The 24,832-nt window shown below is 39.7% G+C and overlaps 1 protein-coding gene across 8 annotated transcripts in view; it reads left to right on the plus strand.

Annotated features, from left to right (window-relative positions):
- The window catches only part of ENOX1 (ecto-NOX disulfide-thiol exchanger 1), a 362,929-nt gene that overhangs the window by 257,092 nt on the left and 81,005 nt on the right, over nt 1-24,832 (plus strand). For all 8 annotated transcript variants that reach the window (XM_068182225.1, XM_068182224.1, XM_068182223.1 and 5 more), the window contains 4 exons: nt 3,389-3,562; nt 5,279-5,485; nt 12,296-12,529; nt 23,084-23,296. In XM_068182225.1, the coding sequence (XP_068038326.1) occupies nt 3,389-3,562; nt 5,279-5,485; nt 12,296-12,529; nt 23,084-23,296 (828 nt within the window). The remainder of the gene's footprint in view (nt 1-3,388; nt 3,563-5,278; nt 5,486-12,295; nt 12,530-23,083; nt 23,297-24,832) is intronic.

Genomic DNA, 24,832 nt, shown 5'->3' on the forward strand with positions numbered 1-24,832 from the left:
TGTCAGCAATATCCAGGTGGCATTCATCGTCTTCTCTGGAGATGCATGCAACATCAGTCTTTTCAGGGGTCCAAACAAGAGCTTCACTCTTTAGAAATTCATCTGGATTTTCCATCACTGCAACACATAATAATAATTTTTAGTTTTAAGAGAATTATTTTCTTTTCCAGGATGTTTGACGGTTGGTACCTGTGCATCCTCTCAGTGCTCATACTATGTATGAAAGCATGTCATTCTCAATTTAACACACTGGGAAAATGAAGCAACTGATTCAAGAGGACAGAGAATTTAAACGTGGTCAGGGTTAAAAATCTGTTTGTGCCTTCAGTAGTCTTACTATTGACCTTAGCAGGGCTTGGATTAGTGCCGGCAAGATGTGGAATTAAATATCAAGAATTATTGACTGAGTCCTCTTAAGTATACCTCAGCACAGTCACCTTCTGAAGGCACAGAGTCCCGGCACTCCTAGAAGGACATTCCATGAGTGTTGGACTGGACCCCAGCACTTTGCTCATGCTCTTGTAGATTGACTTTAGTTGTAAAATAAACTGATGACAAAGCCATGTACTTATTTAACAGAGGCAAAGTTAGTTACAAAGTCACATTTGCTTGCATGTGCCAGGAATTAGTGGCAAATAATTTTCTTCTGCTTAATTCACAAATCTATTCTGATTAGCATCCAGCCTAAAAGCTCTCCTGCCCAGATTCGCAGTGTTTGTGGATATGAGTTTCCCTGTGGCCATCTCCCTTAGATTTGTTTTTCTTTGTGTCTGCACCACTGCCAAAGGAAAATTCAGAAAACTGAACCTTATTGAAACCTGCCGTCTTTGCTCTGGGTGAGAGCATGTGCCTGTGGTTTGGGCAGAGTTTGCTGTTATTTCATGTCACTAGCCCTGGAGAAAAGCTGAAAGGTATCTGGTGGTTGTCTTAAGGACAGAACAGCAAAAGCTAAATACACCTTGTGGTAGCACTTGCCAGATGACCTTTTTCCTTGGCTGTGCCATGGGCCCTGGAAAGTACTTATGGGACAGGGAGAACTTGGCCTTCTGTCCGTCATCTTGTATCTGTGTTTCAGAATACTGCAGCTTTGTGGATATTGTATTCAATATAAAATGTGGATATTGAATCCAATATCAGTGGATATTGGATTCAATATAAAATTCCGTATCTGGCTGGGACTGTAGCAGACCCTACACTTGTCCAGAAGGACAGACAAAATGTGTCATTTGGCATCTCCTGATGCCAGGAGAGGACTGGTATGGCACAGTGTGTTGTGTGCTAGCGTGGTGACTGCTTTGCATGCCACTGAGCTCTATGGAATGTTTTAGCAGCAAGTAACAAAGATGGAGTTCCACCCACAGCCAGAGAGTGCTGCAAAGTGTGGTCTTCTGTGACTGACTTGTAGAACAGAGATTATTAGCATAGCCTAAGGATTTCTTTGAATTATGTGTTGCCCTTTCACCTCTAACTCCATCTCCTGGCATTCACTATGAATATTTAATATACGGCCACCACTGCATCTTGCAGAATAAACGACAGACTCCAAGTTTCAAAGCTAAATCTGAAAAGCAATGTATATACATCGATATTGAAAAAAAAAAAAGCATCACACCCAGAGCAAATCCTTTTTCAAAATCCACTTATTAAAAAAAAATGTAATATCATGACTTTTCATTAATATTAGTCTTCACTAAGCCTAAAGCAAATCCTTGCTTACTGTGCACTTGCTACGCTTGTCGTACAGGGCTGCCTGAAGGTGGTAAAGGCTCACAGTCAGTGCGTGAAGAACAGGGAGCATGCAGTTGAGACAGATATGAGCTCTTTTAGAGTACTTCTCAGTCCTCGGTTGTCCTTCCTGAAGAAGATGATTATGGATGTTTCACAGGAATGATAATGCTAATTTTCAGCCCCCACTGAGTGCTTTACACCTGCAAAGTGCTATAAAAATGTGGGCTAATACTCGCCAGTAAGTGAGTATTGCCATGCCTGTTTTGTAGATGCAGAAATGAAGATACAGAAAGGTCAGAGGGCTGACCCAGGGCCACATAGCTTCTTAGCAGCAGATTTAGGATGAAGAAACTGGTGTCTCTCTGGTCACATTTCATTAATCATGCTTCCTTTTTAAAATTAGCTCAAAGCTCATATGTATACATATATATATATATGTGTATATGTATGTATAAAATGCTTGAGAAGGAGTTGTTTCCCTCTTCCCTCTTTGCTTCTTCAAAATAAACAAGCTCCTGAGCTACCAAACCCCATGTTTACACGTATCATTAAATACTTTCCAGTTGCTAGCCAGAAAACTCAGCAGAAAAACTGTAGAACACCAAAGTAACTCTCTTCTTTTAAATAATTGATGATGCCAAATAGCAGCAGTGTTATGCCAACAAAGAGATCGGTCTCTCAAAATATTTTATTCATTATGCCTCAAGAAACCCAAAGCCTCTTTTTTAACGAAAGCAAATTTCAGAAGTTGGCTTTCGGTTCCTTTGAAACATCTGCTTATTACAATTCTTGGTGTTAAAGCACTGGTGCTCCCCGGTAAATCTTTCAGCTTTAAGTAATACGTGTAGAAGTCTTGGCAAGGAGATCGGGAAGAAGAAAGAGAAATGCTTGCCAAATATGCATTTTACTTTATGAGGCTGTAGTGGTATATGTTAATAGTACATATGTTGAGGTGAATCTACTAATCCGATTAAATAACAGGACAAGAAGGAATTAATTCCAAGGTTCAAAAAGACTCCATTCTGTGCAGCTGTAAATTTATATTCCAGGGTATAATGGTTAGAAGTCTTGCCTAACTAGACATCTACAAAGCAGCCAGAAATGGATCTTTCTGTGTATTGTTTGCAAATCAAGGTCACTTACGTGAGAAGGCTATGTTGTGATAAATCTGTCTGACAATTAGATGGAGAGGACATATCAATGTTAAATTCTATTCTTTTTACACTTTGGGCAGAAAGCAATGTAAACACCACAGTAGCATTACGAAAAGAAAATTGCATTCCAGATAATAAGAGATATTCATGGTGCATGGTTTTACATGTTAATGTGCTATATTTTACTCAGTCATGATAATATTTTAGATTATGTAACATTCCCTTCTTTATGCGTAGTTTATTTTTTTTCACTGAGAATGCAACTCCCTCCTCCTCATCCCCCTCCCCCTCTTCCTTTCCCTTTCTCTCTCCTTCTCCCTCTCTACTCCCTATTTCTCTGCCTTTTCCATTTTTCCATTTTTCCTTTTCCCCTTTTCCTAATTCTCACAGTGATGCTTGTGAAACAAACAAGGAAAACAGACTTAAAGGCAAACTGTCCATGCAAGAAAATTTTAACAGGTAGTTTCAAGATTTATAAGCCAGGATTTTATGTTCTATACTTACAGATTCAATCTGTGTACCAGGCTTTGATCCAAGCCTTAGCATGATGACTGGAATCACTCCAATTAACCCAATGATACCAGGCATGGGGTTAGTGCCGCCACCACCACCAACAGATGTGCCTGTAGTCAAAGAAATAATTCACTGCAAAAGCTGCACGCTCTTTCCTCCAAACCCAAGTAAGTGCAACTGAAGAAAGAATGTTACTTTCCTAAATGCATTACATTAAATTTTTTATCTAATAACAGTTATGCTTTATAATTACAGGCATGTGTGGTCTTTCCTTCTAAGGTCTATTCTGTGTGTAAAGCATGGTATGGCATAAAAGCATCCTTATTCACTTCTGTAAGGTAACATAAAAAAAACTATGAAGCTTGAACAAAAAAGAAAAATACTTAAGGAAAAGTAACACAGCCTAAAGATCTACACTGCTCATAGTATATACCTCTCTTTCCTGTAGATCAGGATGTCACAAAAAATAAAGCTTATATGGTGCTGTTCATCTCTGCACTCCCCTTCAGGTTCCTGTAGTTAGATGGGACCGATCTGGGCTCGTGCCCCTGAGCACAGTACCTTGCACCCGAAACTGCCTCACTACAGTCCCTTTTTGAGGGACATGAAAGGAAAGGGGGCTGCAGCTTGTCTCCTGCCATTTTTCAAAAAGTTCAACATGGCAGATGAGTTCCTTTTTCTTTTTGAAAGCAGGGACCAGATTCCCTCCTGTTCCTGCTATGACTGTGCAAATGGAAAACTCTTCCCACTCAGATACCAGCTCAAGATCAAACCCTGATTTTGTGTGTTGGCCCCATAAGTTTCAGAGCCATCATACCAGTGACTTTAACTATCACTTTAACTATCTCTGTGAAATGAGAACGTTAAGCAAATAATCAGGTGCTCTGGATTTGTAGTGTATCCAGATCACAATCAAAGTTGTTGTGTATGTGAGTATGTATGTATGTATATATATGTACACTTTAAGGTTGCAACCTCCTTTACTCTGTTAAAGGGCCAAAACAGTAAGTCATATTAGTCATATTCATTCTTAGAGAATTACTTTCACTGTGTATAAACAAGGTGAAGCATTATGAGAGCTTTTATTTTTTATACCGCTTTCAAAAATTTAATAGTTTTTCCAATATAGCTGTGTATAAATTCTCTCTCTATATACATGAAGGTAGCATTTCTATCTGCTCCACCTCATGAGCACTTGTAAACAATGAGGTTATCCTTCCCCTGTTGCTGCCGTCTGCTCCGTTATCTGGCAACAAGACAAAACAGATAACCGGCAGAGTGTTTTCATCATGCTGTCACTTTGTTGTGTTTCCCACTTTGTTTTTCTGTTTACTGTGCTCCTGTACTCTGAGACAGAAATGAAATTATGCTAATACCAGGGAAAGGTGTCCAGCCCAAGTGCACAGGAGGTACGCAGCATGGGCTTGCTCACAGCCCACACACTTGGTGAGTGTGGCAAGCGATGGATATGAGCCAGAAATGGTGCAGTTCAGGCTTTGAATGCACTGCACTAGAGCCTGAGATCTGTGCTCAGGGTCAAATCAGTTGCAGAAGCCCCTCTGCTTTGAAACAGAATATTTGTCTGGTTTTTGTGTGGCTGTACAGGGAAAAGAAAGACCCTTTTAGACCTTACTGTCTGCCCTGGAGAACAACCCACAGCGGCAGGAATAAATGTTTGAAGTACCACCTAAAGCTTGAAAGGGTTTAGATTCAAGTAATCAATTTTGGATAATCTCTGCAATATTCAATTAATTTGCTTGTCCCTCTCTTCTGCCTCTTTACTATGTCAAGTAACTGTTGCTGCCCAGAACTGAAGGGGTGAATAGAGCCAATGGATCAAAAGACAAATTTTGTATTCCAATGTGATTTCTCTTTTGACTTAGATCTTCCGCCACCTTCAACAAGAGAGAGACCTCCTGGGTGTAAAACAGTGTTTGTTGGAGGATTACCAGAAAATGCAACGGAGGAAATTATTCAGGAAGTCTTTGAGCAGTGTGGAGATATAACAGCAATTCGGAAAAGCAAGAAGAATTTTTGTCACATACGTTTTGCAGAGGAGTTCATGGTTGATAAAGCCATTTACCTTTCTGGTACTTCACATTCTTTAATGAATTTTCCTTGCTTCTCATTTGTATTTTGTGATGCTAATGCTTGCTTATTTTCTTAGCTTTTATCTCAGTAAGTCTTTCTTGAACTCAGTGGCTGGAGCATGATGTGGCAAGGGGCAATTCTGTTATTTCTCTCTGTCTGCCAAGACTTATGCATTGTGTTGTATGTTACTTACCTGGGACAATTTCCTGCTATCCCACAACAATGCAACAGATCCTGAAATTCACTACAGCACAATCTTATTTTCAATTTACACAGGTTTATATAGTTTTGCTCACAGGTTGTGGAAAGAGGAGGGCACCAGGCCAGGAACTCTGCTGTTTTCCAGTGCCAATTTTTCTGATAGGCTGGCAATTTCACTGGCATATTTTTATAGATTTGTGGTGCAGCCTGAATAAAGTCTGTCTTTATGCATGCATGTATTCAGCTACTGCATGGGTTAGATTCTGAGCCCCATCTGTAGGCTACGTCTGTTGCCTCCCATGACAATGAGTGCTGCAGAAATTACAGGGTGTAAAATTTCAGAATCTCTCTATTTTCCAACAAAGGAATAGACCAAAAAAAACCCAAAACAAAACAAAAAACCAAGAAAACAACCCCCTCCTCCCCAGTCTCTAATTCACAGGGGAAAAATTAAGGAAAAAATACAAAAAACAAATCTACTTTCACATTTTTTGGCTTCTGTAACTCTCAGTGTCCTCTTAAGGTTAATCTCCTTCATTTGAGGATTGACTTGCTAAGCAAGTCCTTTTTCACCTGAGTTGGCTCGCATGCACTGTATGTATTTGCCTGCACTCCACAGGCTGGTTCATCCATCCATCTTTCTGGGTCCTGGAGAGACTCAAAATCACTGTTTTGCCTCACAATTGTAGTGTAACACTTTCAACCCATATGCGATGTATTCTTGAATAAACAAGGTCCAGGGAGTGCTCCTTGGCCAAGACAAGCTGACACAGACTGGCTTACAGATGTCCACCCTGTGTCAGGTGACCTCAAAGCACCCACTGGGACCATCCTTCTGAGCCTGGGAGGGAGTTAACAACCCAGGATTCTTGTTTGAGCTCCCGCCCTGACCATCTTCTCCATAAGGACAGAATCTCAACATCCTGTAGGTGTCCTACAGGACAGGTGTATATATCCTCTCCTATCCTGTCCATAGGAAGCCCACACAGATAGAAACAAGCTGTCTCTCAAATCACAATCAACTATATAGAAAGAAAGAGAGAAAGAGAGTGAGAAAGAGAGCGAGAGAGAGAGAAAGAAAGAAAGAGAAAGAAAGAAAGAAAGAAAGAAAGAAAGAAAGAAAGAAAGAAAGAAAGAAAGAAAGAGAAAGAAAGAGAAAAAGAAGAAAGAAAACCTCTCAACTTTTGAAATATATCATGAGGAAAAACTTAGCCCATTTGTTTCACAAAGGTTTTCCTTAGGGTTTTTATGTTGTTTGAGGTTTTTTTTCCTAACTTGGCTGCTTGCTTTAAATACCTGTTTGAAGAACTACAGAAAATTGTGAGTTTTATGAGGTCTATGTAAAGATTTGTTTGAAATATTGCTATCTTTTCAGGTTTATTCCAAATCTTTATTCCACTCTGGATTTTTCTTCTTTTCTTCTTTACTTTTAAATTTTCACTTCATTTCTTCTGTCCCCTCCTCCCCCATCCTCTCTTCCTGATTTCCACGATTCTCATTTATTTGTTTATTCATGTTCCTACCAAAATGCTGTAGATCATTGCTGTAGATTAGAGGCATCACAAGCAGTAGCACATTTACCATTTTGTTTAGGGGACCCTAGTAACAGAACAGAAGAGGGCCACACCAGATTCAGTAGGAAGTGGTATTACTGTTTTATAATAAACAAAACAGTGGCAAAAAAGAGATCAAAGAAAAGCTAAAAAATATACAGGCTGCCACCCTGGGCCAGAACCAGTGTTCCTCTGGCTCAGTTTTCTGCTTCTCAGCAGTTGGCTGCACCCTTTGCTTCGCTCCAAGTTTTATTTTAATTTCATTTGCCTTAAATCCTGAAGGACCATAAAGGTGGGAAATTCTGTGTGCTGCTGTGTGTCCTCATTCATAATGCACTGGAGTGCTCACTCAGAAGATAGGACACGAGTAGAAACGGAGGTGAAAGATTCCTTTCCTCATACTTCCTCATTCTGAATTTTCTGCAAATTTAATTCCAATTTCCCGGTGCATCATTCCTTCTTCTGTTTCCTTCTGTCACAGTCGTGCTGCTGCCTGTGCTTCCTCTTACGTCTGCCCCTCAGCCTCCTTTCCCATCAGTTTTTTCCTACACACCTCTTCATTCTTCCAAAGAGTTGTACCTATTGTCTCCAACCAGACCAGGGTAAGAACCAGTGGAACTGACAGGGATGAGAAAGAAATGCAAGGGCACTCTGTAGGCAAGTTCCACTTCTTTTTACCAAGGCTGCTGAGCTCTGCACATGAAACATGAAGTACTCACTGTCCCCCACCACTACCAGGGAAGTCTGGCACTAGGCAGGAACATGTTTTCCTTGTACTGGAATATCAGGGGGAGGGGTTTACCAGTCTTTATTCCATTTTCAAATGTAATCTATTCTGAAATGGTGGGAACAAAGCTTATTTTTAAGGCATTTTATTTTCCCTGTAAGAGACAAAAGAGATGTACAAATATAGTATGTATGTTATATTAGGGGAAAGTCATGCCTTTGATATTTCTGGTATAATGATAATTTTGTCTACCTAATCAGTTTTATCTATCTACCCCATCTAATCTCATCAAATTTTGCATTTATCCCATGCTTATCATGAGAATAGAGCAAGTGATTACAAAATACATCAAGCAGTTTAATCACTGGGCTTTTTTTTTCCTTTGTACTCCCAAGTAAATGTGTATGAGAAAGGAGACTGGAAGACTATGATAAAAATGGGTATGGGTACTATGATAAAAATGTTTTCCTACTATAGGTAGAAAACTATAATAAAAATGTCAGCTTGAGGAAGGCTAGGTTTCATTTAACCTTTAAAGATGTATTTTGATCTCACAAGGAAAAGACTTTCTAAAATCATCATACCAGCCCATGAGAAAGCTTGTTCTCAAAACTGTATGTACGTTACTCTTGTGGCTGATAATTCATTTTATTGATGGCCCCAGACTTGAGTATATGGGACAAGTGGGTGTCTGGAGACAGACCTGTTTACACCCCAAAAGCCCATGTGTGCATTTTTGCTGTGCTGGTATTTCCCTCTGTGGGTTTCCTTTCAGTACCATTTACTTGTTTCATTTTAAGTTCTCTCTGATCACCATTAACACTCTGATCTAGATCCCCAGTTAGCCCTCAGCTATTGGCTGGTCCCCAGTATAGCAACACTCAAAGGTAAGTCAAGCCATGGAGTTTGCACTAGACCTGTGATATGAAAATACTGTTTGATTTTTATTTAGCACTTTCATTAACTTTTCCTGTTTCTGCTCCTTTAAAGTGAGAATCTTGGCAAGTTCCCAAAGTCTTTTCCTCTTCCACTGTGTGCAAACCTGAAATTAAAAATGACAAGCCAGGCACAAAGTTAATGCTAGCTGCAGCCCTGAGCAAAGATATGGGGAAAAAAATTCAGTGCCCATGCATGAAGGGGAGGCAGTTCCAAGTGTTTCCTACATTCAAACACCCTCAACCATCAATAGGGAGACATGGTATTGAAAAAAAACAAGCTTCCCAGCTGCCTTGAGGCTCAAATTTCCAGCACAGATGGGTGCCTGAGTATCTCATGTACAAAATAGAACCTGCTAGTTGTGCGTGCAGAGTCTTTCTGATTATCAAACCATCAAGGAGTCTGTTCTTCACTGGCCAGGTCATTGGTCCTGTAGTGTCTGCAAAGAACAAGAAAGTGCAAGAAACCATCCTTAAGGCATTTTTTGTTAAGGGAAAGATGCCAAACTGTGACATTTCTGATTTGACTTTGAAGCTAACCCTGCTCTGGACTAGGTGATATCCAAGGTCCCTTCTTAGCTAGGTTATTCTAAGTTTCTATGCTGGTGGAAATCATCTGTCTTGCTGACCACCTTCAGTTTTTAGAGTTAAACAAGCAGTCACATTTTTTTAGTGTGACTCATGGTAAATTTCCAAAATCTGTTAATTTAGTTTCCCAAAGGGAACCATTTGGTTTTTTTCCCATTTACTTCCAAAAATGAGGGCCACTTTAATACAACTCAGCTTTGCCAGTGCACACAAAACCTATAGATGCGCAGTCCTTTTCATTAGCTCTTTTTTCAGCTCATGTGAGGGGCATTGAAATCCACAAGAGTTTTGCCTCCTGCAGTGCTATATTTCTGTCTCTGCCCATAATTATTGTGCTCCCGCCAATGGAGGCGAAAGATGGTGGGGGGAGAGGAAGAGAGATTGAGTCTTCCTGGAAAGTGTGTCCCAGCTGGGAGATTTAATTTTAGGTTCACAAGACCTGGCACCTTGGCAATGTCCTTTACATTGCTGATAATGCTGTTCTGGCACAGAGCAAACACTGTGTGAGGAATGCAGCTGGCACGCCAAACTGGCGGGGAGCAGGGGGCTAACATTTGTCACAGTTATCAGGGTAGCTGCACCACTGACCCCTTTTGGCTGACTCCTTTGTGCCTCTACCTCTGTGGATAAAGCCATATAATAAATACCCTCATTCGTTCAGAGCCCAGTTCTGAAAGGTCACCCACGCTCTTCTTCTATTATGACACACTGAATAGGGTGTATCTGTAACTCTTCCCTTCAATGCCTTGGGACTAGAGCTACATATATATATATATATATATGGCCACAAAAAGCTTTTGGGGGAAGGAGTGGTGTTCACTTCTCTAAGCCAGAGAAAACAAAGACAAGAGGAATTTAAAATAATAAACAGTCCCCACCTTTGCCACTCCTAGACTATCCAGTTTTACTTCACCCCAAGCTCCTGAACCTTGAAGACCAGATTTGGTAGGTTCCATTGGTAGGGACCTATTAAAGCCATTTCTTGGTAAGGCAGTTTTTTATGCCTTTTGGTTTTGAAGGACCTCTGAAACATTTAGCTCAAGTTTTTCATCTTGGCTTGCACTCCTTGCTGGACAATGAAAGTCATTTGACAGTCTTTTCCTCACCTGCAGACTCCTTAGCTGAACTCCACAAGGTGATTGAAAGGAAAATGTGAAATCTAAAGGCACCCAGATTATTTTTTATTTGAAGGATCACTACATATATGGATATTTAATGTCTTTGAAGCTATTGTCTCACATGTGCTGTAGTACAGACAATCCCTTGTATTCATACACCAGGATGTTTTTCCAGCAGTGAAACAGAGTATGCCTAGATACACATTTCTGCAAGGATGTGCTTAGTCTACTACAAAATTCTCAGCTTTGCTATTCTTGGAGGGAGCTCAGAACTGAGTTTTAACTGTGGTGGTGAGGTGCTAAAGCTCTTAAAACCACAGGCAAACCACAAGACTGGAAGGTAGGTTCTCTTGGATTGCAGATCAAAAGCAGCAAACACCATTTTTCCTGACATTTTGAATAGAAGTTTCCTCTCCCTGGAGTTATGCAGTGGTTGCAGTAGTGTGCGTTTCTGAAGAGCTTCCTGTGTGCCAGCTCAGCACAGAATTCATCTCTGCAGCATCCAGTCATTTGAGAAATCTCTGCTGGGCTGTTGCATGTTGGCATGGAGAAATTAGAGCTATCCTGTGTAGACTGATTAATTTTACCCACATTTGAAAGCTCTGTTTGAAGCCTTCTACATAGTATTTTCTCACACTTTCTCTGAATTGACATTTTAAAAGTTGGATGAACTGCTCTGTGTACATATTTGTGCTTTAGAAATAAAATTTGGAAAAAAGACGGGTGCCCAAATACGGCCACAAAAAGCTCCTCTTACAGCTTTGGCATGATTGTTTTGACCTCTGACAGTAGTCGAGAGTTTTAGTTCAGAGCAGGACCCTTTTGTACTGCCGTGTAGCCCTTAACTTTAAGCCTTTGTAGTGTGCTTACTTTAGAATAAGGTACATTGACCAAATTACAAAAATGCAGAATAACCCTAAAGGTAAGGCACAACAGGTTTCATTATTTGTTCTGAAAGGAGTCTTGCAAATGTCTAATTAATCTGTCCCTACTTTAGAAATTACTTTAAGAAATGATGAACTCAATTAATTTGTAGGTGATTTATATTTGCTGCTAGATTTTTTTCTTCATGGGGAAATTTGAAAATAGTCATTGCAATTATAAAGTCTCAAAATTTGAGATCTAGCATAACTGCATAACTACATAACTTTGTGGCACAGGAATTTATGTAGCACAATTTCCACATTCACACAGTTATGGCTTTTAGAAAATTCAGCCTTTCCCCATACTTCCAATTCCTTTGGCAGAGTGGAGAAAAACACTACACTGAACATGATCTCAATAGGATCAGTGGAAGAAGGACTCCCCACTGAGACTAAAACAGATCAATTTTAAATAATTGTTTTTTGTTTATCTGACTTCTGTGCTTTTAAAAGTTGGAAGTATCATGTGGAAAAATGACATATTTTGAGAGATTTCTAAACAGAAATGTTGGTTCTATACCTTAGGGTTGACTTTTCAGTTCATCTACTATGGTGATAGGTGGTGCAGGAAATGTTGAAGAAAAATGAGTGGATGGATGTTTATCTTCTTGTGAAAACATGGTGATTGATAGATATTGCATAAATATGGGGGGTTCTGTTAATATACATTTTTACCTGGCTGCACTTGAAAGTGGGGGAAAAAAATTGAAGAGAAATCTAAGCAAATAAATCCTGCAACAGTTAGTTCTACTTGTTGATTTCAGGTTACCGCATGAGATTAGGATCTAGCACAGACAAAAAGGATTCAGGTCGCCTTCATGTTGATTTTGCTCAGGCAAGAGATGACTTTTATGAATGGGAATGCAAACAAAGAATGCTGGCCAGAGAAGAGCGCCACAGACGTAAAATGGAAGAAGACAGACTGCGCCCTCCTTCACCTCCGGCAATAATGCATTATTCTGAACACGAAGCTGCTTTGCTGGCTGAAAAATTGAAAGGTAAGCAGCATTTGCTACTTCTCAGTTTATTATTCCTTAAAAGCAGGAGCCATGCAGAGGCCAGAGCAGTGAAGCCAGTTTCTCTCTGAGATGTTTCATTACTTGCCCTGTTAGCTTTCCTCCACTGAAATGGCTTTCTTTGCCATTTTTATGCCAAGGGTAATGACAGTCACCCACCTGCTGGAAATGCATGACATCTGTCTATCTACCTGTGCTTTAACAGCCAAACACAGCCTTCAGAATGCTACAGATGGGGCTTTTTCCTGTTAAGTTCCTGCCATCATATATCTTGGAAATACTCTCACAGTAAGTCAACCTGTTGCAAGCATCCTTCTTCACATGAAATGCCTTTTTCTTAAAATTACTTTAATCCTCAACATGTAGGTTACTCCTACACATGCATTTGACTGTCCCTGGCATTCAAATTGCCCTCATGAGCTGACACAACTTATCTCTGACACACACCATCCATTCTTTCGCTCCCTCTTTAGGGTTAGAATTACTTGTGCAGGATAGTGTCATGTTTTGGTATGTGTTTGCTTCCTTGTTTGTTTTTTCTAGGTACATTTACTGAGTTAATATTTTTCAAGAGTGAACTTCAAGGATTCATTTTATTTTAATAGCTAACATAAGCAGAAAGAAGCAAAGAAATAAAGTTATTCATGGTAACAAAATTTAAAAGAAATATCTAGCAAACAACTCTTCACACCACTTAGAGTTGTATTTATTTTCATCAAGTGTTTAGCAGTTGTGTTTGGCATTCTTTCCTCCATGATGGCCAAGCACATTGCTTAACTGTGTGCCAGGTCACAAGAAGCTGTGATTCTTGCCGCTATTTCAGAATTATCTAGATTAGGCTTAGACTATCTAGCTGTCATCACACTGGTCTCTGTTCTAACTAAGAAATATGTTTGGGGAGCTGAAGAAGGACAGTGAAAAGTGTTTCATCCTTGGAGCATGGAGCAGAGATGCACCCTGCTGTCTCTCTGAGTACTGCACTAGTTGCTGTTAGTTGTTGCTACTACCTCAGTCAGTTACTAGTTTGGCTGACTCTCATCCCCACCAGATGTACTCCGCCATAAAATAATTAATCAATCTATTTGATAGATTTGTGAAATAACCCAGATGAGTTGATAGACCAGGAGATAGGAGGCCCTAATACAATAAATTTTAATTCACACCTAGCTTCCAGTCCAGTTTTAGATCCATCTGGTTTTAGTTGAATAATTTAAGAGTTAATCTTTTGTAGGGAAGTTTTTCTTTATGTAGTAAGGCCTACAGGTTTCCTGAACTAAACCAGAAAATGCAAAAAGTCTGGACAATTTCTTCCATATGGCTAGTCATTGCTTGGGGCAACTGAATGTGGGTTTTTGCAAGATGTTTAAGATGACCATATTTAGAAGGATTTTTCTTTTCATTTTGGGAAGTTTCCATATTTAATTAAAATCTACTACAAGCCTTTATATCTTTGGTTCTCCTAAGGGAAATTTAACCAGAGCTTGACATATATACTCAAGTTTAATATAAAAATTTTTAGCACAATATAGACCAACACTATGTGTATAACTGTTTCTCCAGAAATAAACTTTCAGCAATGTACATCACTTTAAAAAAAAAAAGGTAAGTTTATTTTTTTATTGGTTGAAAATCATTAATATCCAGCAAAAGAATATATTGCAATTTTAAAAGTTCTGCTAAATAACAGTTGCCATTCTATGATTGTTCTGAGATTAAAGATACCAGCCCTGGATCAGTACTGATAGGTAAGAGTGGAGAATGCAGAAAAGACCCCCCCCTCTTCTCAGTGGGCATGAGCTGTGCCCTGTTCTAAGTAGTAAAGAAAGCAGAGCAGGCTTCAGCAGTTACACTGGTCTACTTTACCTTCCCTATGGTATCACAGCCAGTATCTCAGAATCTGTAAAATAGTGGCATTGAACGTTATGGGCTCTTTGGGCAACATGGAATCACCACATGAGCTCTCTGTGACATCCTAAAGAAGAACTAAACCAACAATAAAGAAAATTCTTCAACTCTGGCAAGGGTTCATGTAATAGACTCATACAATCATTAAGGTTGGAAAAGACCCTTTAAATATGGACTTCAGATGAAAGTAACAGAATATATATATATATATACACATACACACATAGACAAACACATACACACACACACACACACACAGAGATATGTAAAATTTGGGAGCTAAAATGTCAGGTCTCTGTATTATCACCATATTTGCAGTGCTGCAAAAGCCTGGACAATTCATCCTAAAGTAAAGAAGGATCACAGTATATCTGCACTTGTCAGGATTTAACTTGAAAGGTTGTTTCTTCAGCAGATGCTCTGCAGTTCTTTTCTGAAGGAAAGTCATGACCTTGCTGTGGTGTCCACTTCAAAAGACTCCTGAGCTCTGTTGCCAGCTCATGAGACAGAGCTGCAGGTGCCCAACATGCAAGTTTCAGCTCCTGCAGTGCCTCCAGAAGTTCACGGAGCAGCACTTGCTAAAAAGCAAGCCAAAATAACTGAGCATATCTCAACCCAAGATACTGCTTTGCAACCACAGATGTAGATAACTTGGTCTGAATCCAAGCAACTTTGGTTGTCAAAATAACTTTGGAAATTCCTGACAGCAAGGAAATCTTATGGTGGGCAGAGATGAAGTAGGCTTATCAGCCACTCCCCTAGTGTGGTCTAGATATTTACTGAGTCTGTAACAGAGGTGACAATATCTTTTTTTCACTTTCTGCAAACTGCAGCATAAGACTAAGAAATTGTTGGTTTTGTGTAACAGACTTGGCTGGAAACTTGCCCCAGTGTTGTCAGCATACTCCTCTTCCTCTGGTGTGCTGAACTTACCTGGTATGGCAGTGACTGTGGGTGAGAGAGTTCTGAGGAACTTTTGTTCCAGTTGGAAACAGAATTTCATTGTAAATTGTAAATCTTCAGCCAGGTAGTCTCTACTGGTGTGGAGCTTCACAGAACAATGGCGCCAGTTCTTCAGTGCCTGGTGCCTGGGGCTGGGAATTCACTGCATCTGAGGCCTCATATACATGAGGATTTATAATATACTCTCCATTCCCTGTGGACTACCCTGAATCCCTTCATATCTGCAAAGAACTTGGTTTGAACATTTAATTTTTGCAGAATTAAAGAAACCCATCAAACTGTGGACCAGTGCAGTTTTCCACCACTTTGTAATTTGTTTATGTGTGTTTACCTTTCCCTTTTGCCGTTTTCCTTTTTTTTTTTAATTAAGATCTTCATTACTCCTGCAAATGACGTCCTTCTTAACTCTCTCCTTGTTGGCAGTATGAACATTTTTTTCCTGCACCATTCATGTCATTAGCCTGAGCCTTGATTATCAAAATGAAATGAGCTCCAGCATTCCAACAAGATGAGTAAAATGAAGAGGATGAGATCCTTCTTATCTGTGTTTCCTTGAGAAAATACCTCAATAAATTCACAGATGTGAACTCTGAGAATCCAAGGTCATTTACAATGAAGTGTAAATGTTATTTACCTCCTTAAACAGCCTATGAAAACAGACCTTGAATTCTTGTTTTGACAAAACCAGCAGAATATTGTGTCTTCTGCTATTACACTAGAAAAAAGTGACTTTTGTTTCTTCTGGTTCATTGCAGCATTTGTGTGTGTCTTTGAGATTTTAATTGCTCTGTGTTAAATCAGATGTGTTATTACTGCAGAGTGGAATGTGTCGGTAGATATTTACATTCAAATTTGCATGCTCTGACATCTGTTTTCCTGGGTGCGTTATAAACAGTTAAGTCGTGTGGTGCCCAGAACATGACACAAATGGAGATAGGCTGAACCTTTTAAGTGGAATGCTGCTCTGTCAGGTGTATTGGAACAAAACATTTTAATCTGTGTTTATGACATTTGTGTTTCAAAGCAGGATTTCAAACATTATGCTTTTCTTAATTCAAGCATATCTGTATCTAATGGTATCATCTTCAGAAATCACTTCTTGCAAATAAGATCCTTTAAAATGCTACATATGTCTTACTTGCTGTGGGTAGCTAAATAGTTCTATGACTTAGCAAAGGCATCTCTTTATATCTGAATATCTGTTTTTTTCAAATATTTTGAGCAACAGAGACATAAATATCTGAGAGTTAAATACAATACCCTGGTATTTACCTCCCTTTTTAATATAGTGTTTCTTTATGAGCATGGGGAAGTTATTCATATGGTTTTTCATTTTAAGAAATATAATTTAAAAATTGAGAAGCTGCTGCTTTGCCAGGCACTGTATTATCCCCTGAAGAGAGCACAGATTGGAAATTTAAATAAATAGATGGCAGTTACAGTAGAATGAGGGATGTGCCTTCCACAAGACTCAGGTAACATCAAGCCTGACAACCTCAACTCTTGCACATCGTTTGAAATATAAACAACATTTAATTGCTTGGGAGAGAGGGTATTTCACTGAGAAGAAAAATACACTGCTTTCATTATCACCCTGCACTTGGGAGCCAGATTGGTGGAGCACTGCAGAAACAGTGCAGTTATGCAGGGAGGCAAGTCTCACCCAGAAAGGATCAAATTCAGTGCAGAGCTACGTCAGAAGGGGAGGCAAAGTGAGATCCTATGAACAAATGTGGTGAATGCCAGGTTTAAATGCTGAGACTCTGGACTTTTTTTTAGCCCATTTTTTTTTTTATTAGTGGTATACCAGGACAGAGCCCTGAAGCAGACATGTTTTGATGCTTTAGAATCAAATCTGTTCACTCACCCTTCCTGGTTTTAGATTATCATTTTCTCCTTCCTTCTTCCATATGCTGCTGACATCTGCTGTGGCACAATACATCTGGCTCTGAGAGCCTCACACAGGGGCTGTGAGCAGGCAGAGTGCGAGGGCAGTTTTGTCTGCTTGCAGAAGAGCATAAGGTGGGTTCAGTCATCAGCAGCCTGGTAACCCAATTCCCTGGGCACGTCCCTCCCAAAGCCTACAGGAGGTACACTCACTGCTTAGTGCATTACTAAATGCATCCTCCCTCACCTCAGCTGTATTGTATCAATTCAGGTTTTGAGGTTTTAATATAAACCCACTGGATTAAATGCACCACACTGCGAAATGACTCTAGTTAATTACTAAAAGTTGGGAAATGGCAACTCACCGATCTGAAAGTTTTTGGTGTGATTTTGAGAAATATGGAGGAAACTCAATAACCTCATAATTACTTTTCATTGGAAATAATGGCACCAGCAGGAGAAGATAATGGATTTCTGTGTCTGACATGAAACACCCACCCCAGGAAGAATCTTGTGTGATTTAATTTGAAAGAAAGAAAGTGTTTGATTATGTAGGGGGGAGAGACTACTTTTTAATATATCTTTTAGTGAACATACACATGTATTTTAATCAAATCTAGTGTCAGCTAGAGATTTGTTACATAACTGCAAAAGTTTCTTGGTTATAGTATGCAGTTAAGGCTATTTAAAAAAGAGTAAGGTGGATATTAATCATTCTTTAAAATAACCCTTTGGCAGTAAGAATTTATATTTCTTGATTCTTACTTTTTATGCAATGCCACTGGGTTAAAAATTTTATTAATCCCAAAAGTACTAGACTGATGTGTGTGATGCATGGTGTAATTATATAAGGGATTTGAGCAGGAAAAAAAGGAGGTGAGGGTAGTAGACTGAAGAGTTGTGTTTCTAGGTCACTGGCAGGCACTCTGTACAGAGGAAGCTCTTAAGCCAAGAGAAAAATAGGTTGTCATTTTGGCACCAGAAATAGTGTGTGCTGGAAAGAAAGTTGTTCCTGATGCATGGGGGAGCTGGGCTGAGCCTGCTGATGAGAGAGGTTAGTGAACCTTTTCTCTGACCTGATTCACCCACAGCAATCACCTCCTAAAGTTTATTCTTTTTTGTGTTGAATTCAGTCTTTGCAGTTTAGAAATCTTAGTTATAGTTTAATAAATTATCAAGTCAGAAGTCAGATTGAGAGAAACCTTGGCCATACATCCTCCCCTGGCTGTGGTTATACATAATGAGGAAGTTTGCATCCTGAATTGAACTATGCCACCTTCCTGTTTGAACTGGGCCCAGTTTGACAAACTGGAACTGGAGTCTGAGCAACTGAGCACTCCAGGCGGACTGAGGGCAGTGTAACCATCAGCAAAGCGGTAGTGCTCAGCGTGGGGATGAGGCAGGGAACACATCTTCCCATGCCTCTGCTACAGCTGACAGAGGACAGGCTGTTAATCAGAGGCAAAAAAGGACAGACATATCCCACCACTCCTGTCCTTTCTCTGCCTGACCTGCAGCACAGTCATGCTCGATACGCACAAGAGCACCTTCAGGGGTGTTTGTTAATTGGGTTTCTGCTGGTCAGGGCAGAACTTGGCATAAAGGTATACCTGCCCCTTCCCATCTTACAAAGGGGCCAGAGATCAATGAGGTCATTAATGCTTCCCAAAACATAGGCAAACAGCATAGGAGCTTTCTAGGTGCAGTCACTGGAGTTAAGACCAACAGCTCTGTGTTTTCAGCATGTCCTTGTGAGCCTGGAAGGTTGCATTAGGGGAGCAAGATTCAGGACAAGAGACAATGTATGGTGACTCTGGACAACCCCATAGCACATAGGACAATGCAGAAGGTTTGCTGTGATTTAGGGAGACTCCAAGTGTTGTGTGAAATATCTCAGATACTTTTCATACATCTGAGAAAGACCACGGTTGAAAAGATAATAAAAGGCTAAATCAGTAGCTCAGTGTTTGGTCTTGTCCTAACTAGAAGTCCAGCATGCAATGTCACTCTTTAAACACAGAAATATTAAGTTAGCTATATTTGCAATATACCTATAAACGTAAAAATTATAGAAATAAGAGTGTTTGAATGTCTGGCTTCAGAGTGATGGATTAGTCTATATCCTTTCTAATGGCTAAGACCTTAGACACCATCACCCAAGTCGTGAAAGCACCTGATGAAGGTTCTTAACACTGAGAGGTAAATAGTCACATTTGAGGGTACTCTGAGCTGAATTGTGCCCTGTGTTACAGCAGGGAAACTCCCTAGGCTGAAAATAAAACCTCTGTTTCCAACACCTTTTCCCAGGATACCATTCTGTAACAGTTGTTGTCACAGCTTTTTCAATTAAATGCTTATTCCAGTAGGGGTTGCTTAGGGGTGGTCAAATTATAAGCAGAAAAATGCAAAACATTTGTCAACAATTATTCCCTTTTTTCATAGAAATATTCCTGTTAACAATTTTCTGGGCAGCTCTAGGGATGCATTTTCTTTTCTTTATATTTCATTTCATCTAAGTTGTAAGCTTGGATTTAAATGTCAAATATCTGTAGTTGATATAAGAGGAATTTGAAATATCTTATCTCTTGTGCCCTGTGATTGAGTCTGGCAGCACCTGGAAATCTCTATTGACAGAGACCCAGCAAGCCATCCTGGATGGATGGGTAATCTTCAAATGACACAAGGTTGTCAGAGCTTGTGTTGGAACTGCCCTTTACAGGGACATGCAGGGGTGCAGGTGCTTGCAGCAGGTGCCCTTGTGGAATGGTTGGGATTACTCCAACTGAACATGTGCCTGTTGCAGGGATGTCGATACAGGAGCAGGCCAGCCCAGGCTCCCTTTGCAGCTGCTTGAAGGAAGCAGGCACTTCTGGGGCACAGTTCACCTCACCATTAAACAGACAACAAAAACAGGACTGAGAAAACCTACCTTATTTGCTTAGAATATGCTGTGACTTGGAGGAGGAAAAAGCTCTAAGAGTAAGAAATAATTTGCTGCATGCTTATTTTAAAAGAACAATTACATATGGGAACGTGTCTTATATAAAAGAATTTATTTGAAGAGTGTGTTTTTAAACAGTGTATAATTATGTGCATCCTACCATGAGGGAATAATTTTGAACAGAATTAGGAGTTTTGTTTTATTTTTTCAAATAAATGGCTGCAATCATAAGGCAGTACACACTCTGTTTAAATTAGATTCCATTGCTGCATTTCCTCTACTATTTATCTACTAACTAAAAAAGAAATTAACAATCTCATATAAAAATCAGATTTTCTAAGGCAATTTCTCATTGCTAAGAAAGTATTCTGGATGAAAAAAATGGATTCACAGTGAGTTACCTTATATACCAGTCACTAAGTGAGCTCAAGAATATAAAAGTTAGAATTAAGGTGACATAAATTTTAAAACTGTAGAGAAAAGATTTTATTAACTAATGTGCTCCTGATGTGCATATATTACCCTCTAGCATTTTTGAATGTAACTTCTAATTATGTAATCAATGAAGATGCTGATGTTTACCAATGAAAGGATTTTTTCCTGCTCTGTGAGCAGAGCTGTGAATTAACTATAACAATCCCACAGACCTGCAGCTCCCTGGAAGTACAGTATGATGAAAAGAGGTTTTCAGCATGTCCTTTTAAATGGGTAGAATCTATGTGGCAGAAGGATGATATGTTTACAAACATCCCTTACAGACACCCACTGTGCCTGATAAAAACAAAATGAGGGGTGGTGTTTTTATTTCATAGAGGCTCTATAGCAAAACAACACATAAATGAGTACTGGGAAGAGACTAAAAGAAGGAAAAGGGAGGATATTTCTGTGCTGCTGATTTTCCTCATGCATGGAAACGTGCTAACATTGCCAGAAACCATTACAGGTTATTCTTATTTACTAGTGTAATTATAAGAAACATTGTGTTTCAGGGATGAGTTCTTGGCTGTATTGCATCTTTGACATCCAGTTCCCATGCAACTCAGCAGGCTGAAGATTTTGCCCAGGTCTTTTGGAGAGCCTTATCCTCATGTTTTCTTGCAGTGAAGAAGCTTTGCATGAGTCTTGTTTACATTTGGCATTTCTGAGGTCTATATTCAGCCAATCTCACTCGTCAGAGCCACTTAATACATTTCTGCTGCATATGTACCCAGCAAAGCTGGAGTCTAATCCATGGGGACAATATGAAATGAAAGGATACCCATCTGACTCTTCCTGTCCAGCGAAAATTAATGAATGGTGATAATGAATCACGTGTTAATGTTTTATAACAGAACACCATTTTACACAGGGAAGGTGTTATGTGTTATTTTGCACTTTTTTCTTGAGGGATCTTGGGTGAACATGCCTATTCAGCTGTGGAGAGCAAATCTTATTGCTGTAGCTGAAAGCATGTTTCAGTTAATAAGATGTTAAAGATCAGGCAATGTAAAAATCTCTTCTTCAGAGGCTGTGGGCACAGAGCATGTCACTAGTCCTCTCTATATTATAGGCTATTCACCTTTTAAGGAAGTGATTATTGATTCAGAATAAAAGCCAAAATTTTCACTTAACAATTAGTATTTAATTATCCTTCGTACATGGAAAGTAGACTCTTACAAACTGTGTCACATGTTTCTGTATCCTGTAACACAGTTGGCTCGGTTTAGTATTTTCAGTTTTTGTTTTAAGTGTCTGTTGGTTATGACTACACTGCATCTTCCCGCCATAACCATATACCTTCTTCTACAGAAAGGAGCCATCTAAAATATATATACAGAAATATAACCAAAAAGCACTAGATGAGATGTTTAAAATGAGTTGTTGGGAAATTGAAGTTTTATTGAATAAAATCCTGGTGAAAAAATGATATTGAATTGCACAAAAATGGTTCCACAGGAAGACACTGTTGTAATAATATTTTTTTGCAGTTCAGTCTAAATGGGACTTAAAAAGAAATGTTTCCTCTTAATCCTGATGAAGCCTGAATTGTAATGGATGCTGTGCTTAGAGTCTTTGAGGAAGCTGAGAGCACTGTCAGAGGAAAGAAGATTACCTGGGGAGGGAGTGTACAAAATCTGGCCTTCAGTTTTGGCAATCCTTCTGCAGAGAAAAACAACTTTTGTTACCTGAATGGCAAAAATGAAGCTGTAATCCAGATGTTTTCCTGAATTCATCTGGAATCCTTTAAAAAATATATAATGTGAAGCATAAAACAAATAGTACAAACAAATAATACAAAACTAATGCTGGCACATTGTCTGTTCAAAGCAGTTCCTTGTAATTAATCAATGTTTTGAGGAGGAATTGTTCAGCTTCAACATTGTTCCTTAATTAACAACATGATGTTAGTGAAGTCTGTTGACAGAAGTATGGCTCAGCCCAAGCTCTAAGAGTGAGCTTTTGGCTAAGCAGATTAACACAGACACATTTAATTTCCTCAGTGAGTCCAGTACCACTGAGGTCTCCTCACTCCCGCTGTAAGGTCATTCCATATCGCTGAACGGCTTAAGGGAGACATTGCAAAAGTGAAGACTCAGGCCACAGGGAAGGGGGGCAGGCTGCTTTTTGTTGTGAGAAAGCTATTAAAATGAGGAGAAGACAAGTCTTGAAGGAAGATTTATGTAGCTTCACATGGCTGTATTGGCTTCTTACATCTGATAGAACAAAGGACACAAAAGTTCCCCAAAATGATATACTGCAAGCAGGATTTATGGTGATTTTAATGTGACATGGAGCAGAAAATGTGTTCTCCGCAGGATATTTATGCCTGCAATTTGAAACCTGTGCTTTGATTGTTCTAGATGATAGCAAGTTTTCCGAGGCCATTACGGTGCTGCTCACCTGGATTGAGCGAGGCGAGGTGAATCGTCGCTCTGCAAACCAGTTCTATTCCATGGTGCAGTCAGCCAACAGCCACGTCCGACGGCTCATGAACGAAAAGGCGGCTCACGAGCAAGAAATGGAGCAAGCCAAGGAGAGTTTCAAAAATGCCTTAACAGGGATCCTCACTCAATGTAAGTAACTCCCTTTTTGTCAGTGTTGTTGTAGTAATGGTGGTGGTGGTGGTAGTGGTTTTATCATTTTGCTTGTTTGTTTGGGGGTAAGTAGTTGCAATGCAGTCATGCTCTACTTCGCATCCTATTCCATACTCTATGGCAGTTTGGAGGATCAAGGACCATTCCTAAGAACTTATTATTCAAGGTGAGCAAAGTTTCAGTAGTTTTTTTTATTAATAGATGAAGACGTGCTCTATTCACAATGTCTACTGTTGTGTAGACATAACGCTTGAAGAAAGGACAAGGCAGAAGCCTCACTGCTCTGAGAAAAGACCATGGTGTTTTTGAGAGAAGGTATATGTAGCCTGTGTGTGGCAGCTAGTTAACTAGGTCAATTACAGAATAGAGCACAATTAGGTAATATTTTTAGCCTGGGTTTAGGTAAAAGGCAGTAGAATCCAGTAACTTGTAGGGATATATTCACAGGTAAAGGCCACCTCCACAGTAGAAAAGTATGCTGTACTGCTGCTGGCGTCAGGACTGATTGATTGGCTGATACAATGCCAGTATTAATTGGGCAGATATCTAGTGCTGACAGCTATTTCCTTAGTACAAAAATACAATCAATGAACTTATGCTAATGAGGTTCCTTCATAAAACAATGATTGGGATACTTGCCTAGACATTTTCTTCAAAGACAGGAGAAAGGAGAGGAGAGGAGAGGAGAGGAGAGGAGAGGAGAGGAGAGGAGAGGAGAGGAGAGGAGAGGAGAGGAGAGGAGAGGAGAGGAGAGGAGAGGAGAGGAGAGGAGAGGAGAGGAGAGAAGAGGAGAGGAGAGGAGAGGAGAGGAGAGGAGAGGAGAGGAGAGGAGAGGATGAGAAAAAAAAAAGGCAACGAAAAAAGGAGAAAGAAAACTGATTTATTTGTTGGTGGTTTTTAATGTGTCTACTCATGGCTCCTCAAGGAAGAGGCATTATGATATTCAGAAAGGTGAAGCCTGAAGCCAGCTCTAATGTGCCAGTTGAGAACAAAACCCAAGATAATTTTCCAGATAGAGGACACTGAAGTTTTACCTTGTAATTTCTGAATCATACCCCTGATCTTTACATTTAAAAAAAGCCCTAAAGGCTTTTGTGGAATTTATTTCTGGTCCCTCAGTGGACATCCTTTAAAAGTTAGGGTTGAAGGCATAAGCTTGTATGGACTTGTCTGGCTTAGCAGAGCAGCCACTAAAGCTTCCTGCATGAGTGATAGAGAGCTCATCATCTCAGAAGACAAATTCACCATAGGGCATATATCCTAATGTAAGAGTTTAGATTCCAGAACTTAGAAACAAAGATTCTGGGCCAAAGACATTTTATTTCTGTGGACATATGTTCAGAAAGTAAATTTAAAAGACTAGCTAATTCCCTTGGTAATTTGCTAGGCATTGTTGTCTTCCATCTCAGCATCTTAAAGGCAGTGTGAGGCACAGAGATGCAGGCACCATGCATGGCGTGCTGTTCAGTTCACACCAGGGCCTCTCTAGTTTTGTGTGCAACAGCCAGCTCTAGC

The sequence above is a fragment of the Anomalospiza imberbis genome, chromosome 2 (genome assembly GCF_031753505.1).
Source record: "Anomalospiza imberbis isolate Cuckoo-Finch-1a 21T00152 chromosome 2, ASM3175350v1, whole genome shotgun sequence".
In the NCBI taxonomy this organism is placed as follows: Eukaryota; Metazoa; Chordata; class Aves; order Passeriformes; family Viduidae; genus Anomalospiza; species Anomalospiza imberbis.